Here is an 18,866-nt window from a genome sequence, read left to right on the forward strand (position 1 = left end):
TAAATTTAGTTGGGAAAATATGTCATCTCTTTCTTCTTCTAATTATTAATAGCCATTTAAAAAATTGCAGGATCCTATAGGTTTATTTGATTTACTGTTCCCCTACCCCAAAGTTGAGCTTTTAACATAAAAGTTAGTTGAAAATCTTTTTAACATAAAAGTTAGCTGAACATACTTTTTCTGGAAAAAAAAAAATTATGTATCCCCCACAACCCAAAACTGGGAGTCGCTGCGTGGAGACACTGTTATTTCCAGACTCTTTTCCAGGGTTTTACTTTCTTCTACCAGAGTCCCACCGCAGCTCGGCGCCCAGCCACACCCCTGGACCCGCCCGGACACTTCCCCTCGGACTCTCTCCTCCCTCTGCTGCTCCCTCTGCCGCACTCTCCCGCCCACTCAGGAAGCTCCGCCCACTCAGAAAGCTCCGCCCCCAGCTACCCCTCCCGCCTGGGGCCAGTTCCGCAACCCAACTCCTTCCCTCCTTCCGTCGCTTTACCCTTTCCCCGCCTCCATGGCTGCCCTCGATTGGCTAAACTGGCTGTGCCGCGGCAGGGATGCAGCACAACCTCTTTCTGATTGGCTAAAGGGTGCCCGGGCCTCTTGTGATTGGCTGATAAGAGCAGACAGCAAGTGTGACTGAGCTCCGGGGTGTGTGGACGCGGCTTTGTTGCCCGAGGGGGGTGGCGGTGGAAGTTAAGGGGGTAGGGGGTTAGTGCTTCTCGGGACCCACACTCGCGGCCGTCGCAGTCACTTCGCCCGGTGGCCTTTAGCGTAGGAGTCGCGCGGACAGCAGCCATGAGCGGCGGGGTGTACGGGGGAGGTGAGTGAGTGCGGCCGGACGAGAGAGCGCGCCTTTTTAGCATGTGGGTTTTATAACCGCCGCCCCCAGCCCTCCCCTCCACGGCGGCCCCTTCCGGTCTCCCCCGCTCGGGACCCCGGCCTCCCCGCCCCATCCCCGCCCCGCGCTCTGCCCGCCCCCGGAGCCCACCCGGCTCTTTTGAGAGCCTTGGGCGCCCGGAGTCGCCGCCCCCTGCGGTTCCTTCCAGCCTTGGCCCCCCGGAGGAGCAGGGTTTTGGGGGTGCTCTCCGGCCTCGGGCTGGGCGGGCACTTCATCCAAGGGGGTCGGCCCGCAGAACCCCGGCTTGAGTGGCCAGCCGCAGGGTCGCATCTCCCCCGGTGTCTCCACAAGTCTGCGACATCGGGGCGCGCGCGTGTGTTTAAACTTGGGAGGTTCCAGCAGTTTGCAAGCGTGGACGGAAGGTTTCCGCAAAGTCCCTTGGAGGGTAAAGCGAGCCGAGAGAGGTACCACTGCCTGGAGGAGTGGCGGCCACTCCCGACGCAGCCTCCTCGTTCCGTGCTCAGCAGCCTCACACCTTTCCGTAATTTCTGCCTGTTGACTGGGTTCTCCATAGTTACCCATGGGAACACCTGTAACTTACAGATGCTTTTCTTGGGCAGGCTGTAGTGTGGTGGAAAGATTGACACGGGTCTGGGAGTTACGCAGACCCGGCTTGTACTTTCAGCCCCACCATGTATTGAGCGCTTTAGCCTTGGGCAAGTTACTTAACTTTTCTCAACTTCGGGCTCATTTTGGGAAAGATAATTCCTGCCCAGTGGTGAGGTTGTGAAGATTCAATGAGATGATGCTATACGTGGCTCCGCAACGTGTGGTCCATGATCAGAAGAGTCAGCATCACCTGCAAGCTTTTTAGAAATGCAGACTCTCAAGCTCCAGTCTACATATACTGAATCAGAGCTTCCATTCTTGCTAGACAGGTAGAGGAAGCACTGATGTATATGATTCTGGTTTGTGTTGTGTTTGAGGAGTTTCCAGAACAAGGTGACAGATTTGAAGTGTTGCTTTTGTTACTGTGTCTAGTAAGGATGGATACTGTTTCTGAAGAGGATGGCATTTTACAGGTAGGGGATAGAAATTGGGTTTTCAAAGTTCTTAGGAGTTTTTGGAGTGTAGCTAGAGTCTCTTTGAAGTAATATGCTGACCCTCAGCCCCTTCTTTCCCGTTTATGTTCTTGGTTTTGATTTCTCACATGTGAGCGTCTGTAGTTTCCCATTTTTTACTTTGGAGAAAGCCTAGTGGATCTTCATGATTTACCTCTTCCTCATCTGAAGATGCAGTCCTGGATCTTTGTGCCTTTGCCTTACGGAGGCTGTTGACTCTATTCTGACCTTTAGGTTCACTGATCCAAGGACTTAGAGGCTGTCTGGGAGTATTTCCTTTGAAGGCATTGTTTAATATGACTGAGGCAGAAATGGATATTAATGATACCAGCAGCAAACATTTATTGAGTGCATACTGTGTACTAAGAACCGTTCCCAGAGACTTTTCATGTGTTGCATTTAATACATGCATTAGTCCAATCTATAACAACCATATAGGGGATGGTAATGCTGTCCCTGTATTACGGAATAAGAAAGTAATATGGAAAAGATGAACTGGCCAAGAGTTATCGAACTTCCTAAGAAATGGGGAACAAGAATCTCTGGGTTGAAGATGGCATTTCGGTAAAACCCTTTCCTATTTTAAAAATAAAAAGTTTTTTGGTTGTTTCTCCATAAGTCATTTTTCAGTTGTGTAGCCACAGCATATTCATGTATGGTTTAGGTATTCAGAATAAACATCCTTTTTCTCATTTGCTTAGGAGGGGAATATGCCATAAAGCCTATTCCACATACAAAATATTTAAAACTTACGAAAATAAGTGTATGATTTTGTGTTTGTGCTACCACTGTATGGTCAGTATTTATATTGGGTGACATTTTCCAAAGGGTGTATTGTGAGAAGAAACCAAACTTCTTCTCTCCTAGGTTTTGAATAATTAACTTAAGAAGCTGTATTTTTAACTGACTTGCTTATTGAAAAGATCTTTGAAGTTTAAATTTTAAAATTTATGGCTGTCTTATTCTAATAATGATTTCTGACTAGATCTGACATTGATCTTTAGCGTTAGGTATAATGCATAATTTACCCAGATTTCTATACTTTCTAACTGGTTTCTGGACCTACTCATTGTTCCTGTGACTATCTCTCATGGTGCTCCTTTACTTCAAACTCTGCATTATAAAAATAAACAGGCCATCTTTGATAAATTGTTTCATCATTCCTGCACTCCTGCCCCCCAGATCTCTAACCTTAAAATTTTCTCAAAATCTCCATCCCCATGAGTTGGGTGTACCCTGTCCAAACAAACAAACAAAAAATGATCTTCCCACTTTCTCCCAAAGTTATTAGCCTTCAGTATTATCTTGGAATGTTTTAAGACCAGGTTAGAAAATTGCCACCATTGTTTCATGTTTTCCCAGAAAAACCACCACACCTTTAAACTTGGAACCCATTTACTCCAGAAAAGCATCAATATCTTCAGAAAAGTGAAAACTGTGTTTTTAGTAGATAAGGGATCCAACTCTTGAGGACTTTTATCCATTAGAAATTGTATCCTGGTTTTTAAATATCCAGACCTCTGTGGTTATGGTTTAAGTCTCCTATGTCCCTTTGCCATTCTATTTTGTGTTCATTGGTTCTAGTTGTTAACAACATGAGGTACAGGAGATAGACCTATACCTTTGAAAAAGGAAAAAAAAGCAGATGCAAAATTGTAAGCATCAGGAGTCTTACATTAAAATTCTGTGTCTAGTTTGCCTCTCATTAAGATAGGAACATAATTGATTTATTAGATTTTTATTTTTTTATTTTTTAATGTTTAGTTTTGAGAAGAGAGAGACTGTGTGAGCTGGGGAGGGGCAGAGAGAGGGGGAGACACAGAATCTGAAACAGGCTCCAGCTCTGAGCTGTCAGCGTAGAGCCCGATGCAGGGCCTGAACTCATGAACCGTGAGATCATGACCTGAGCCAAAGTGGGTGCTCAACCGACTGAGCCACCCAGTACCCCTAGATTTTCATTTCATAAAAAAATTTACCAGTAGGTATAGCCTCTGTCTCCAAGAAGCTCAGTCTTACAGGTGAGGCAGTCAAATAAATAGACACTGCATTTTATTTACTTCAGTTGTACATTCCCCCCTCCCCATATTTAAAGAGCTGAAGTTGGAATATTTCTTTTCTTTTTGAAGTTTTTCTATTTTACATATTAAATATTTTTTAAATTTTAATTCAAGTATAATTAACATGGAATATTTCTTAAAAAAATTTTTTTTTAATGTTTATTTATTTTTGAGAGACAGAGCACAAGCAGGGGAGGGGCAGAGAGAGAGGGAGACACAGAATCCAAAGCAGGCTCCAGGCTCCTAGCTGTCAGCACAGAGCCAGACGCAGGGCTGGAACCCACAAACTGTGAGATCATGACCTGATCCGAAGTCCGCAGTTAACCGACTGAGCCACCCAGGCACCCCGACATGGAATATTTCTTGATGGTGTGGCAGAGTTTAATTGGCAGCATGCTTTTTTTCTTGGTGCATGAAGAGATGGTGTATCTTATCATTTATAAAATTTTATATTGATGAGAAAGGGTAATTCAACAAAGTGTGTTTGGTAATGACGATATGTCGAAGGTACAAAGGTAGAACAGAGAAGAAAGTTATTAACTCATTGTTGGGGAGTCAGAGGACTTTACAAGAGAGGTTGTAGGGATGATGGAAGAAGAGTGGAGAAGGACAGCATATGCAAAAATTAGCTGAGTGAGAGTATGTGGTGTGTTTAGGAGACAACATTATCCAGTCATACTAGTGTGTAAAGTGGGAAATGAGATTACTGCCAGATTTTGCTAGGTCTTGAATATCAACTGGGTGAAATGACTTGAATTTTATTTTGTAGATGATGGGAAACCACCAGATGATTCTCTTTTCGTTGAAGGATTTATGTACCAATATGTTGAGTTGTAATTTTGAAAGATCACAGTGCAGTAGTTTGTAAGGTGGATGGAAAAAATGAAGAGATGGGAAATACAGTACTTACAGGGAATTGTAGTAATTCCCTGTTGAGATAAGAGCTTGACTCAAGACAGGGGCAATGGTAGTAAAGAGCAAGGGAATTGAGAAATATTTAGCAGAATGTTTGGCAGAACTTGGTGAGGGGTATGAAAATATGAAGGAATTCGCAATTCTTAGTTTTTTGTCTCTGCTGATTAGGCCACTAACTGATAGCACTGCTAAGATTAGGTTAAGTAGGATGGGGAAAGGAAGACAGTGCTTCAGATATGTTGAATATAAGGTAACCATGGGACATCAGGAGGAATCAATGTTGTACACTAAGAAGTTTGTCGTATGGCCTTTTGGCTCTCTGAGTAGCATCATGGCGGTCATCAAGAGCAAGTGCCTTATGAAAGGTGGCAGAAAGGGAGTCAAGAAGAAAGTGGTTGATCTGTTTTGTTTTTCTTTTTCTTTTTAAAAATTTTTAAAAATGTTTTTATTTATTTTTGAGACAGAGAGAGACAGAGCATGAACAGGGGAGGGGCAGAGAGAGAGGGAGACACAGAATCCAAAGCAGGCTCCAGGCTCCGAACTGTCAGCACAGAGCCTGGCACTGGGCTCAAACTCATGGACTGTGAGATCATGAGCTGAGCTGCAGTCAGATGCTCCTGATCTGTTTGCTAAGAAAAATTGGTATGATGTAAAAGCACCACCTGTGTTCAGTATAAGAAATATTGGAAAAACATTAGTCACAAGAACTCAAGGAATCAAAATTGTATCTGATTGCCTAAGGGTCATGTTTTTGAAGTGAGCCTTCTGCAGAGTGATGAAGTTGGCATTTAGAAAATTTAAGCTAATACTGAGGATGTTCAGGGCAAAAACTGCCTGACTAATTTCCATGCCATGGATTTTACCCATGACAAAATGTGCTTCATGGTCAAAAAAACGGCAAACCATGGTTGAAACTCCTGTTGAGGTCAAGGTTGCCGATGGTTATTTGCTTCATTTAGTTTATGTTGGTTTTACCGAAACAGGCAACAATCCAAATCGGAAGACCTCTTATGCTCAGTACCAACAGGTCCACCAAATCCAGAAAATGATGATGGAGATTATGACCTGAGGTGTGCAGACAAATGACTTGAAAGAAGTGGTAAATAAATTGATTCCAGACACCATCAGAAAAGATCTAAACAAGGTTTGCCGATCTATTTTTCCACTCTATGATGTCTTTGTTAGAAAAGTAAAAATGCTGAAGAAGCCCAAGTTTGAATTGGGAGCTCATGGAGCTTCATGGTGAAGGTAGTAATTCACTTTTCTTTTAAAAGGAAAAGCTACAGAAAATGAGACCAGTGCTAAAGTTTTTGTTTGTTTTAAAAAAATTTTTTTTAATGTTTGTTTATTTTTGAGAGAAAGAGAGGCGGAGGGACAGAGAGAGAATGAGAGAGGGAGAGGGAGAGAGAGAGGGAGAGGATCTAAAGCAGGCTCCAGGCTCTGAGATGTGAGCACAGCCCGACATGGAGCTCAAACTCCTGAACCATAAGGTCATGACCTGAGCTGAAGTCAGACACTTAACCAACTGAGCCACCCAGGCACCCCTAGAGACCATTGCTAAAGTTGAACGAGCTGATGGATATGAGCCACCAGTCCAAGAATCTCTTAAAATCCAGACATTTAATGGTAACAAATAAAAAATCTTATTTGTGATGTTTTTTTAAAAAAGTTTGAGACATGGATCTAGATAAAGGTGAGGGCTTGAGAGAAAGATTTGAGCTTGAAATTATTAGTAGAAGTTGATGCCGTAGGAGTGGAGCAGATATACCTGAGAGAGGGTAATTTAAGGGAGGGGTTCCAGTGTGGGGTCCCTCACCTCCCCAAGGAATCCACAGGTAGAATTATGTTTTGTTATAATTGGCTTCTTTTATAATCTACTTTAGAACATTCTAAGAAGGGAGTCCTAAGTTTCCTAATGTATCTGTATTAGTTTTCCAGAGCTGCTGTAACAAAGTACCACAGACTGGGTAGCTTAAATAACAGAAATTAGTGTTCTCACAGTTCTGGAGTCAAGAAGTCTGATATCAAGGTGCTGGCAGGGTTGTTTTCCTCGGAGGTTTTTCTCCTTGGTTTGGAATGGCCATCCTCCCCGTGTCTTCACATGGTCTTCCCTCTGTACATATCTGTGTCTAAATTTCCTCTTTTTATAAGGACATCAGTCATATTGGGTTAGGGCATATCCTAATGATCTCATTTTAATTTAATCACCTCTTTAAAGACCTTATCTCCAAATACAGTCATATTTTAAGGTACTAGGGGTGAAGACTTCAATGTACAGATTTTAGGGGGAAACACTTCAGCCCAGAGCTTTGTGAAAGGGGTCCATGATACAGAAAAGGTTAAGAGCCTTGATCCTTGAGAATGAGAGTTGAATATTTTGGTTAACCTGGCAAGTAATTCATTTAGTTAAGATATTTCTTTACCCAACATTGTAATTAGTCAGTCAGTGTTAAAGTTTATTAATTTATAGTCATTTGTTAACTTTACTGTTTGTACTTGAGTATACGTGCTATGGTGAAAACAAATGCAGTGTTCTGCTTTTTTTTTTTTTTTTTAATTTTTTTTTTCAACGTTTTTATTTTTATTTTTATTTTTGGGACAGAGAGAGACAGAGCATGAACGGGGGAGGGGCAGAGAGAGAGGGAGACACAGAATCGGAAACAGGCTCCAGGCTCCGAGCCATCAGCCCAGAGCCTGACGCCGGGCTCGAACTCACGGACCGCGAGATCGTGACCTGGCTGAAGTCGGCCGCTTAACCGACTGCGCCACCCAGGCACCCCTCAGTGTTCTGCTTTTAAGGACCCCTATTTTCAGACAAAATAATTTGGATCAGAGAATTGTATCGAGAATGGGAAGTATAATAAATGAAGAATTTTCCTAAATTTTCAAATTAGGAATAAAAATAGGTGGCTCTTTATTTAAATAAAAATGAGATTATTATTCTGTAAAGATACCATCTCTTCACTATGAATATCTGTATAATCATTGGTTTTTCTTTATTTTAAAACTCAATTTTTAGTACTTCAAATATACTAATAATGAAACATATGTAAGTTTGTATGTGATAGATGTAATATTTCACCATATTTGCCTGAGATATTTTAAGAAATAGAATGTTATTCATATAGAGTCCCCTTTTCTCCCTCCTTAGAGGTAACCACAGAACCGAAGTTGGGTATGCAGCATTACCAGGCCCCATGCATATTTTTAATACTAAGTGTGTGTGTATCCATAATGAATTAAACAGTGTTGCAGTGTGTATGTATGTATAGTAACTAGCCTTTTTTCTTTCTTTCTTTCTTTCTTTCTTTCTTTCTTTCTTTCTTTCTTTCTTTCTAGTTTATTTATTTATTTTGAGAAAGAGAGAAAAACCCAAGCAGACTCCGCACGGTCATCACACGGCCCACCATGGGCCTCAAACTCACAAACTGTGAGATCATGACCAGAGCCAAACATTTAAACTTCTGAGCTACCCAGGCGCCCATAGTAGCTAGCTTTTCAAACTAGTCATTTTTTTTTTTTAGATTTACCCATATTGATATGTAAATCTAGATCATTCATTTTAACTGCTGTACAGTATTTCATGGTATGAATAATTTATAGTTTATCTATTTCCCTACTGAGAGGCCATTAGATTATTTTTATCTTTTCCTGTGACAAGTAGTGTGGTGATAATAATGATAATGGCAGCTCCCACTTATTGTGATTATTATGTGCTATTCCTGTTGTAAGTGCTTATGTGCATTAAAGCATTTAACACATTTATTTATTATAACATCCTATGTGTTAGAAACTATTATGCACGTTTACATACAAGAAAACTGAGGCAGAGAGGTTAGAAATCACTGAAGGTCACATAACTAATGAACATTCTTAAACGTGTTTCCTTGTGATGTGTGTGAGAGAGTTTCTGTAGAGAAAATAAAAAGTGTAATTTCTGTGTGTGTACATTTTCTTTGTGTGTGTGTGTGTGTGTGTGTGTGTGTGTCTGAATTCTCTATTTTGTTGGCTTATATGTCCGCTGATCTACATCATAGTATGTCAGTAACATAGTGTTTTGATTACTGTAACTTTAAGTCTATAAATAAGGTACTGTGAGTTTCCCACTTTTGTTCTTTTTAAAGTAATTTATTTTTCATTTTTTAATTTTTTAAAAATATATTTTTTTATATTTGAGAGAGAGACAGAGACAGAGAGAAAGAGCAAGCAGGGGAGGTGCAGAGAGATAAAGACAGAATCCAAAGCAGGCTCGAGGCTCTGAGCTGTCAGCACAGAGCCCGATGCGGGTTCAAACTCATAAACCGCGAGGTCATGACCTGAGCCAAAGTCGAACGCCCAACGAACTGAGCCACCCAGGCGCCCGTATTTATTTTTAAATTTATATCCAAGTTTGTTAGCATATGGTACAACAATGATTTCAGGAATAGATTCCTTAATGCCTCTTAGCCCATCCTGCCTACCATAACCCCTCCAGCAACCCTCTGTTCTCTATATTTAAGGGTCTCATGTTTTGTCCCACTCCCTGTTTTTATATTATTTTTGTTTCCCTTCCCTTATGCTCATTTGTTTTGTATCTTGAAATCCTCATATGAGTGAAGTTATATGATATTTGTCTTTCTCCAGCTGATTAATTTCACTTAGCATAATACCCTCTAGTTCCATCCACGTAGTTGCAAATAGCAAGATTTCATTCTTTTTGATTGCCAAGTAATACTCCATTGTGTGTGTGTGTGTGTGTGTGTGTGTGTGTGTGTGTGTGTGTACATACATATATATACCACATTTTCTTTATCCATTCATCTGTCGATGGACATTTGGGCTCTTTCCATACTTTGGCTGTTGTCAATAGTGCTGCCATAAATGTTGGGGTGCATGTGCCCCTTCAAAACAGCATACCTGTATCCTTTGGATAAGTACCGTATCCTTTGGATAAATTGCCGGGTGGTAGGATAGTTCTATTTTTAATTTTTTTGAGTAACTTCCATACTGTTTTCCAGAGTGGCTACACTAGTTTGCATTACCATGTGTGTGAACATTTTCAACTTTAGTGTGTATGACTAAATTGAGCGTTAGGGTTGTATCAGTTTATAGCTTTTATTAGTAAATGTGTAGGAGCTCCTCTTTCCCTATGTCTTTGACAGTACTTTGTCTTATCAGATAGATTTTGCCAATTTAATGGAGATAAATAATAGTTCTTTATTATTTTTAATGATTGAAACAAATGAAAAATTAGTGCCTGGAAAACCCAAGTGTTTTGTTTTTGGACCATTGCTGTTTTGGGGGAAATATTTTCAAAGTATAATTAGAGGCTTTTCTCTGAATTTGAATGTGAAAAAAAATCAGCTTTCTTTGCAGCATTAAATAAACTTTATCTACTACAAATCTTTGAAACGTGCAAACTTTGATAACTTTTTACTTGGCCTATGTAATTATGTTTTAAACTCTTACTCTTCAGGGTTCCTCTTTTTTTTGGGGTTTTGCTAAGTTTCTATCCTAATTGCATGGGATATAATTTCTATTAACATGAAAAAATGGCAACTAAGTGTACTGGATATCTTCCATTTGCCTCTCCACTTTCCACCATTTCCACCCTCTTTGTGCTCTTGAAGAGTGACCCTTACTGACTGTCTCAGTGGGTCTGTTAACCTGTGGCTTGGCCAGTGGTAGGGCAACCATGTTTCCTGCCTTATGCCTCTTGTCCTTGTATAATTATGAATAGGGAACTCTTTTTGCATTCAGAAGTGGCCCAGTTTGGGTGAGAAATTGTAAGATTACCCTAGGCAGTAGAGAGGAGGAAGAGAGAGGTTGACATATTTATTAGTCTGGTTCCTTCCCCTCAGGGTCAGCCATGGCTTACTGCATCCCTCAACTGAAGGTCACGGCTCCTATCAGGTAGCCCTCCCAACACAACTCTCTCCAGGTTCTGCTAACCATTCTTTTTCCGTGTTTCTTCAGTTCTAAGGGTGGCAACAGATCTGTTATTAGTGCTAGGGTAGCATACTATCCCTTTTGGTTTTCCTGTGTTGTGCCTATATCTTTATAAATAGTCCCTTTAATAAGTAAACTCTTGCAAATTACCCAGTGTTAGTGTACCATCTCTTTTCTGATTGAGCCTCTACTGATATACAAGGTATGACTTGTTATATTTTAACCGAATGAATCTTTATTTTAAGGTGTATTTAAAACTAAGTTCAAGCTTATAATAATAAGAATGTAATACCTGTTTTAATTTTTAATAGAACTTTTTTACATTCTCATATTAACCACATTAAGTACTCTTTTTTATTAAAAATTTTTTAATGTTTGTTTATTTTTAAGAGAGAGAGAGCACACGAGTGGGGTAGGGGCAGAGAGAGAAGGAGACACAGAATCCAAAGCAGGCTCCAGGCTCTGAGCTGTCAGCACAGAGCCCGACACGGGGCTCAAACCCATATACTGTGAGATCATGACCTGAGCCAAAGTCGGACGCTCAAACGACTGAGCCACCCAGGTGCCCCAGCACATTAAGTACTCTTAATTTTCATATGAGACCTGTAAGTTGTTAATGTTAATTGTCCTTTGTTTTTTCAGATGAGGTTGGAGCTCTTGTTTTTGACATTGGATCCTATACTGTGAGAGCTGGTTATGCTGGTGAGGACTGTCCCAAGGTAAGTGTAGCGTTAGTTAATTGGATATGAAAGGATCATTTACTTGAGTAGAATTAAATTCATGCAGAAATTCACACTCAATTATGGTAAAAGATTTTAGTTGGGAAAAAATGACTACTTGATAAAGCAGGTAAAACTTGTATTATGTTTTTGACTCTTCCAGGTGGATTTCCCCACAGCTATTGGTATGGTGGTAGAAAGAGATGATGGAAGCACACTGATGGAAATAGATGGTGATAAAGGCAAACAAGGCGGCCCCACCTATTACATAGATACTAATGCCCTGCGCGTTCCCAGGGAGAATACGGAGGCCATTTCACCACTAAAAAATGGGATGGGTATGATGTTTGCTTGTATGGATTTGATTTATAGAGTATATATGGTACATTTTAGACATAAGACAATGGCTTCTTATAAGTTGAATATCAGGTATTTTGTTTTTAATTCCACAAATTGACGTTCCAGGCACTGAGAATACAAAGATGCATCAAACATGTTCCTCTTCCTCAAGAAACTCATAGGGAGGTAGATGTAGATATCCAAATATGTGGGATAAATGTTGTGTTTGATAAGCAGTGGGATTGGAGAGGAGAGGTATTTAACTCCCATCATTGGGGATCAGTGGTGGTTTTCATAAAGGAGGTAACTTTTGCACTGAATCTTGACGAATAAATAAGGATTAGCCTGACTAACAAGGCTCGGTAAAGGAGAGCAGCCAGCATGTGTGAAGAGGTGGAGCTGTGGAAGCGGCTTACATGTTTATTAGAAAGATCATCAATTAAGTATGGCTATTAACAGTGGGGTGCATTAGCATCAGTTGCAGGAGTGGTGGACAGAGAGCAATCATCATAGGGCTTGTAAACCATGCCAGGGGTGTATTAAGCTGGCAACTGAAAGATAACTCCAAAGGAATTTTTTTTAATTAAAAAATTAAAAAAAATTTTTTTTCTAATTTGAGAGAGAGAGTGCGATGCAGGGAGAGAGGGGTGGAGAGAGAGAGAGAGAGACTGACTGACTCATAAGCAGGCTCCATGCTCAGTGTGGAGCCCGATGTGGGGCTCAATCCCATGATCCTGGGATCATGGCTTGAGCCAAAATCAAGAGTTGGCTGCTCAACCAACTGAGCCACCCAGGCATCCCAACCCTAAAGGAATTTAAACAGTTGGGTGTTTGCCAGCTGGAGAGATTATTCTAAGAGCAGTACATAGGCTAGATTGGGGAGAGATACTGGAGATAGGAGGATCAGTTAGGGAGGTGAGAATTCAGATGAGAAATGAAGAGGGTTTAAATTTTATCACTGATGGCCAAGATCTTGAGATGACTCTGAGAGATATCAAAGAGGTGAAAGGAGAATAATTGAGTTTCCTAGATTTTTGACTGGGGTAATTGAATAGAGGGTACCACACATTGAAGTAGGAATAGAATGGGAAGGAACAAGTTTTACGGTCTTCAAAGGCAAATGTATTGGTAATATCTGCGGTCCCTGTTAGGTTCATTTAGTCATTAGAAGGACTCACAGGACTCAGCATATAGTTGTACTCATGGCTAAGGTTTATTACACTGAGAGGATACAAAGCAAAATTGACAAAGGAAAAAAAAGGTATGGAGTGAAGTCCAGAGGAATCTAGGGCAAACTTCGCAGGGTCTTCTCACAGTGGAGTCATATGGGATGTACTTAATTCCTCCAGTGATGAGTTGTGACAACGCGTATGTTGTCTACCAGGGGAGCTCATTAGAGACCATTTTTACTGGGGGAGGTCATGTAGGTAGGTACCACGTGTCTAGAATTTACTAAAATTCAAGACTCCCAGAGGGAAAGAAGGTGTTCAGCACAAACCACATTGTACAAACAGTTTAGGTGCAGTGAACTACTGTTATCATTTAGGGAAAGTTTTATATCACTGTAGGGAACTGGTTATCAGTCAAGTTCTCAGATGGCAGCAAAAGGTCAGCCTTATAAGCAGGCCTTTTTCTGTACAGCAAGTAAATGAGTTTGTTTTTGAGTTCAAAGTATTTGAATATAGGTGCTGTTCTATTCAGCAGGTGAGAAGATTTTAAGACATGGAGTTGCATTATTTATTAGCCAGAAAGAGTGTGGAATATGAGAAAAAGGTTGAGGATGGGTTTCCATGTGAAAACCTGTTCTCTGTTTAACCAAAGAGAAGAAAGGGTGCCCATGAAGGAGAATGAGAAAGAACAGTTAGGGATATAGAATATTCAGAAGGCCAAGAGAAGAAAAAGTTTTGGAAGCATAGAAGTCCAGTGATTCTCATTGTTCTCAGCTGTGACATTGAGAGTTATACTAAGAGGGGAAGAGAAAAGTTAGAATGACTAACGCAGTTCATTGTCACCCCCCCCCCCCCCCCCGCCACCGCCTCCCCCAAAGCCTCATAAGACTGTGGGAGTATGTTGTACAAGTAATGACATTTCTTCTTTGGATTGTGGCAGAACTGGTTTGCAAACTTTTGAGCAGTCAATAGTGTCAGATAATGTAAAGAGGTCAAGCTATATTACAAGTGAAGTTTCCACTGGATTTGTCTGTTAGAAGGTCATATCAAGGGGCGCCTTGGCAGCTCATTCAGTTGAGTGTCTGGCTTCAGCTCAGGTCACGATCTCATGGTTAGTGGGTTCGAGCACCATGTCGGGCTCTGTGCTGACAGCTCGGAGCCTGGAGCCTGCTTCGGATTCTGTGTCGCCCTCTCTCTCTGCCCCTCCCCCACTCATGCTCTGTCTTTCAAAAATAAATAAAAATGTTAAAAAAAAAACATTAAAAAAAAAAGGTCATAGCGAAATGCAAGCACTTTCAATGGAATGTTTAAGTGGAAGCCAAATTGAAGGCATGTTATATTCTCTGAGGGTTTATATCTATATCTGTATCTATATTTATATCTTTTAATCTTTTTTCAGGTAGACTGTAAACTTTCTAAATATCAGGTTTAGATCCTACCATTCTTTTGTATTTCCTCTTACCATTCGAATTGTATACTGTGCCTCTAGTAAGTACTTAGTGAATAATATTTATTTGGTATTTTAGGTCTATTAGATGCACTGATTACATTTAGGACAGGTCTTAGGGGTTGTGATACTGTTGGGGTTGGATGAACAAAAAAGAGGTTCCATATTTTATAGAAGACAAAGATGATGTTTATATAAAGTGCTATCTTATGAAATAAATCTGTAAAATAAATAGGTTCTATATATTAAAGTATTCTAAAACATAGAAACAGTCTCTTAAAAGATTCTGTATTCATCTTCAACTAAGGGTTGTTTTGAAGGTATTAATCTTATATTGTAGTTGAAGATTGGGATAGTTTCCAGGCTATTTTGGATCATACCTACAAAATGCATGTCAAGTCAGAAGCCAGCCTGCATCCTGTTCTCATGTCAGAAGCACCGGTAAGACAAAGACTTTCTTTTCTGAATTTCTCTAGTTGTTGTTGTTGTTGTTGTTTTTAACTGATTTGAAGAATGTTTTCCTTTTCTTTAAAAAGGCATAGAAGTTCATGTTTTGAATTTTGAAAATTAGGGGAAGGGGGATTAATTTTTATATACTATTAAAGTTTTTATGGGGCGCCTGGGTGGCTCAGTCGGTTGAGTGGCCGACTTCGGCTCATGTCATGATCTCGCGGTCTGTGAGTTCGAGCCCCGTGTCAGGCTCTGTGCTGACAACTCAGAGCCTGGAGCCTGTTTCAGATTCTGTGTCTCCCTCTCTCTTTCTGACCCTCCCCCGTTCATGCTCTGTCTCTCTGTCTCAAAAATAAATAAACGTTTAAAAAAAAAAATAAAGTTTTTATTATTTTAATAATTAAAATATTCAAAGAACAATAACAAAGCACCCTAAATGGGGTTCGGTTATTTATTTTTTCCAGGGATTGATTTAACATTTGAATTCCTTGGGCCACTTCCAATTTGGGTTTATGAATTGTCCCTTGTGCCCCAAAGGCAGAGTGTATCCACTTTTATATTCTCCTCTTCAGGAGAGGAGTCAAATATGGAACTAGGGCTAGAAATTACTAGATCGAGGTCTCTTGTGAAATACATTTGGTACAGAGTCCACAAAGAGCCCAGAAGGCTAGCATAATGATTATAAATTATCAATATTTTGTTACTGTTTTTAACCTCTAGTTTCCTTTATGAGTAGCAACTCTTAAATAGGAGAATTTGGTGGTTTAAAATGACTGGATTGACTCTTAAGATTTAATAATACTTTATAAGAATCCTGATTTTGGTACTGTGGAAAGTCTGTAACCTGTAAAATTCCTAGTAACAATTTTACTTTTTATTAAATAATAAATTTTAAATTATATTTATTAAATTTATTTACAAATAAATATAAATATACACAATTTTCTATGGTATTTTCTATGGTTATTTTCTATGGTATTCTGTTTTTAATGTTTATATTTTTTTAATATAGTGCTGTATTGAATCTTGAGATAAATCAACATTTTAGTTTTTAAACAGTAAATAACTTACATTTCTTTTTCCCTCTTCTCAAGTGGAATACTAGAGCAAAGAGAGAGAAACTGACAGAGTTAATGTTTGAACACTACAACATCCCTGCATTCTTCCTTTGCAAAACTGCAGTTTTGACAGCGTATCCTTGAAAGAGTAACATTCAGCTTTTCTTTAGAAGTAAATGTGGTGGGGCATGTTTTGTTTTCCAAAACCAAAAAAGTTATGAGAAGAGTGGAATTATTTTACTTTTTTTTTTTCAAATCTCTTTAGGGTCAGTCTTAATAGGAAACATTGGATTCTCATATCTGTCTTTTGCATTCATTCTCGAATTTATGCAAATGAATTTATGCAAATAAATTCATTCACACATGACATGGTCTCTGGAAAACTCCCCTATACACTCATGAGAGAGTGACCGTGAAAAAGGCAAATAACATCTTAGTATTACTTTAAAAATTCTTTTGGGGGGCGCCTGGGTGGCGCAGTCGGTTAAGCGTCCGACTTCAGCCAGGTCACGATCTCGCGGTCCGTGAGTTCGAGCCCCGCGTCGGGCTCTGGGCTGATGGCTCAGAGCCTGGAGCCTGTTTCCCATTCTGTGTCTCCCTCTCTCTCTGGCCCTCCCCCGTTCATGCTCTGTCTCTCTCTCTGTCCCAAAAATAAATAAACGTTGAAAAAAAAAATTAAAAAAAAAAAAAATTCTTTTGGCTTCTCAAACATTATTGGCCTCAGGATCCTCAGGACTCCTTTACACTTTAACAAATTACTGAGGACTCCAAAAAGATTTTCTTTATGTTGGTTATATCTGTCAGTATTACTGTGAGAAATGAAAACTAAGAATTGGTTTAACATTTATTTATTCACTTAATAATGACAAAAAAAAAAACCTCCTTAAGGTTAACACAAATAACATTTTAATGAAAAAGATAATTATATTTTCCAAAACAAAAATATTAGTGAGAAGAGTAGTATTGTTTTATCTGACTTCATTGATAGCTGGTTTCTTATATCTGCCAACCTCAGGCTCTGTTCTCTTGACAAGTTAAGCTAGTAAGGAAGGTTTTCTGCTGTCCAAGCTGCATACTGTTGGAGAATGCATTTATCTAAAAATGTAGCAAAATCACAGAACTCTTAGGTGCTGCTCTGATTTTCAAGAATAGATTACTCTCTGGGCACCTGGGTGGCTCAGTCGGTGAAGTGTCCGCCTTTGGCTCAGGTCATGATCTCATGGTTCATGAGTTCAAGCCCTTTGTCGGGCTCTGTGCTGACAGTGCGGAGCCTGGAGCCTGCTTCGGATTCTGTGTTTCTCTGTCTCTCTGCCCCTCCTCCATTCGTGCTCTGTCTCTTTCTTTCTCAAAAATGAATAAACATTTAAAAAATTAAAAAAAAAAAAAAAAAGAGTGGATTACTCTCTGTTCTCCATGCTTTTGTTGGTCCCCCTGAAGTCCTGCTCCTGAATAGTATAGCAGTCAGTCAGAGATTTGGGTACCTTTTATACTCTAATTTTGGTTTTCACCCATTCTGTGGTTCTCTGGCTTCTAGGATTTCTACCTTAAGTGTCCAGCTTTTCTTTCAGCCCTGAAGTCCTTTACTGCTCCCTCAAGGTGGTAAAATTGCAGTTTTCCACCACTGCTTTCCCAAGCCATAGCCATGGAGCTGGGGAGCATTGTTAGCTATAAACTTCTTACCCCTTCCATTTGCAGTTTTATGAAAATAAATTTTGGGTAAATTTTGACTGCTTTTGAACACTTTCCAGAATCTTAAAATGATCATTTAAGATAATTTGTCTAGACTTTATGATTGTTATTTATAGGAAGGTCCACATACCTTCATGCCACTTTTTAGTGTGTTATCACTGTATCTGACATTGTACTTACAGAGCATAAAATTAATGTTTTGTATATAGTTGGCCAGAGGTCAATAAAGTACCAGTAATAGCAAAGATAACTCACCAACCTGTCTTTCTGGCCATCGATTTCATGGATTCTGATCATCCTTACCCATTGCTTGCTTTTCTGCCGTTAGCCCTTCATCTCTCTTGACATGCTCTTTCTGGTTTCAATTATCCATTTTCTTGGCTTCAGATCCCAGTTACACACTAACAAATTCCAAATCCGTATCTGTTCTGTGTCCCAGACCTTTCTTGTTCGCTGCAGGCCCACAATCAGCTGCCCTAGTAGAACTTTTTCTGTTCTTTGTTTAAGCACTTGAAACTCAGTATGTCTAAAATGGAATTAATCTCTCCCCTCGAATTTATTCCTTCTTCTTCTGTGTAGTTGCCCAGACCAGAAATCTTTCTCTTTAACCCTTCAAATTTAGTCCTTCATCAAGACCGATTTTTCTTCTCCCCACTACCTCTCAGATCCATTTATTTCTCTCCATTGCCACTGCATTACGTGCAAGCTCTTTCCGGGATTACTGCAACCCTTCCTCCTCTCTTCCCTGTTCTTCCCACTGCCATGCTAATGATCTTTGTTAATTGCCAAGCTGCTTTAAGCCAGAATCATCGTCCACATTCTTTCAGCCTCTGCCGAACTACTTACACTTCCCTGACCTCAGCATACCCTTGCTTCCTGGCCTTCCCACATATTCCTGTGTTCCCTGTCTTCTCCCTAGCTTATTTGGATTTCCCCAGGATTGGTTAGGTGGCCTCTCCTGTATACCCCTGGGGCACCGTGAGCTGTTATTTTCACAGCTTTCCTGATCTGTACTAAACAGGATATCCTTCAGGGCAGAGTCAGTTTGGGGTCATCTTTTTGTGCTTTCTGTGCACAGGAATGCCAGTGCCAGACGGACTACCCTCCCTTATTAAGCACCAGACTTGTCACTAGGC

The 18,866-nt window shown here is 40.1% G+C and overlaps 1 protein-coding gene and 1 pseudogene across 1 annotated transcript in view; both read left to right on the forward strand.

Moving 5' to 3' along the window:
• The first annotated feature begins 701 nt into the window (after nucleotides 1–701).
• Nucleotides 702–18,866, forward strand: part of ACTL6A (actin like 6A) — a 29,805-nt gene continuing 11,640 nt past the window's right edge. Inside the window, exons 1-5 of the mRNA XM_047099409.1 lie at nucleotides 702–820; nucleotides 11,502–11,578; nucleotides 11,742–11,916; nucleotides 14,874–14,974; nucleotides 16,078–16,175. Of these exons, the coding sequence (XP_046955365.1) occupies nucleotides 796–820; nucleotides 11,502–11,578; nucleotides 11,742–11,916; nucleotides 14,874–14,974; nucleotides 16,078–16,175 (476 nt within the window). The 5' untranslated portion in view covers nucleotides 702–795. The remainder of the gene's footprint in view (nucleotides 821–11,501; nucleotides 11,579–11,741; nucleotides 11,917–14,873; nucleotides 14,975–16,077; nucleotides 16,176–18,866) is intronic.
• Nucleotides 4,448–6,624, forward strand: LOC124526418 (40S ribosomal protein S3a-like; annotated as a pseudogene).

The sequence above is a fragment of the Lynx rufus genome, unplaced genomic scaffold (genome assembly GCF_022079265.1).
Source record: "Lynx rufus isolate CCGP_SWC_20201006 ecotype Redwood Valley unplaced genomic scaffold, mLynRuf1.p SCAF_5, whole genome shotgun sequence".
Classification (NCBI taxonomy): domain Eukaryota; kingdom Metazoa; phylum Chordata; class Mammalia; order Carnivora; family Felidae; genus Lynx; species Lynx rufus.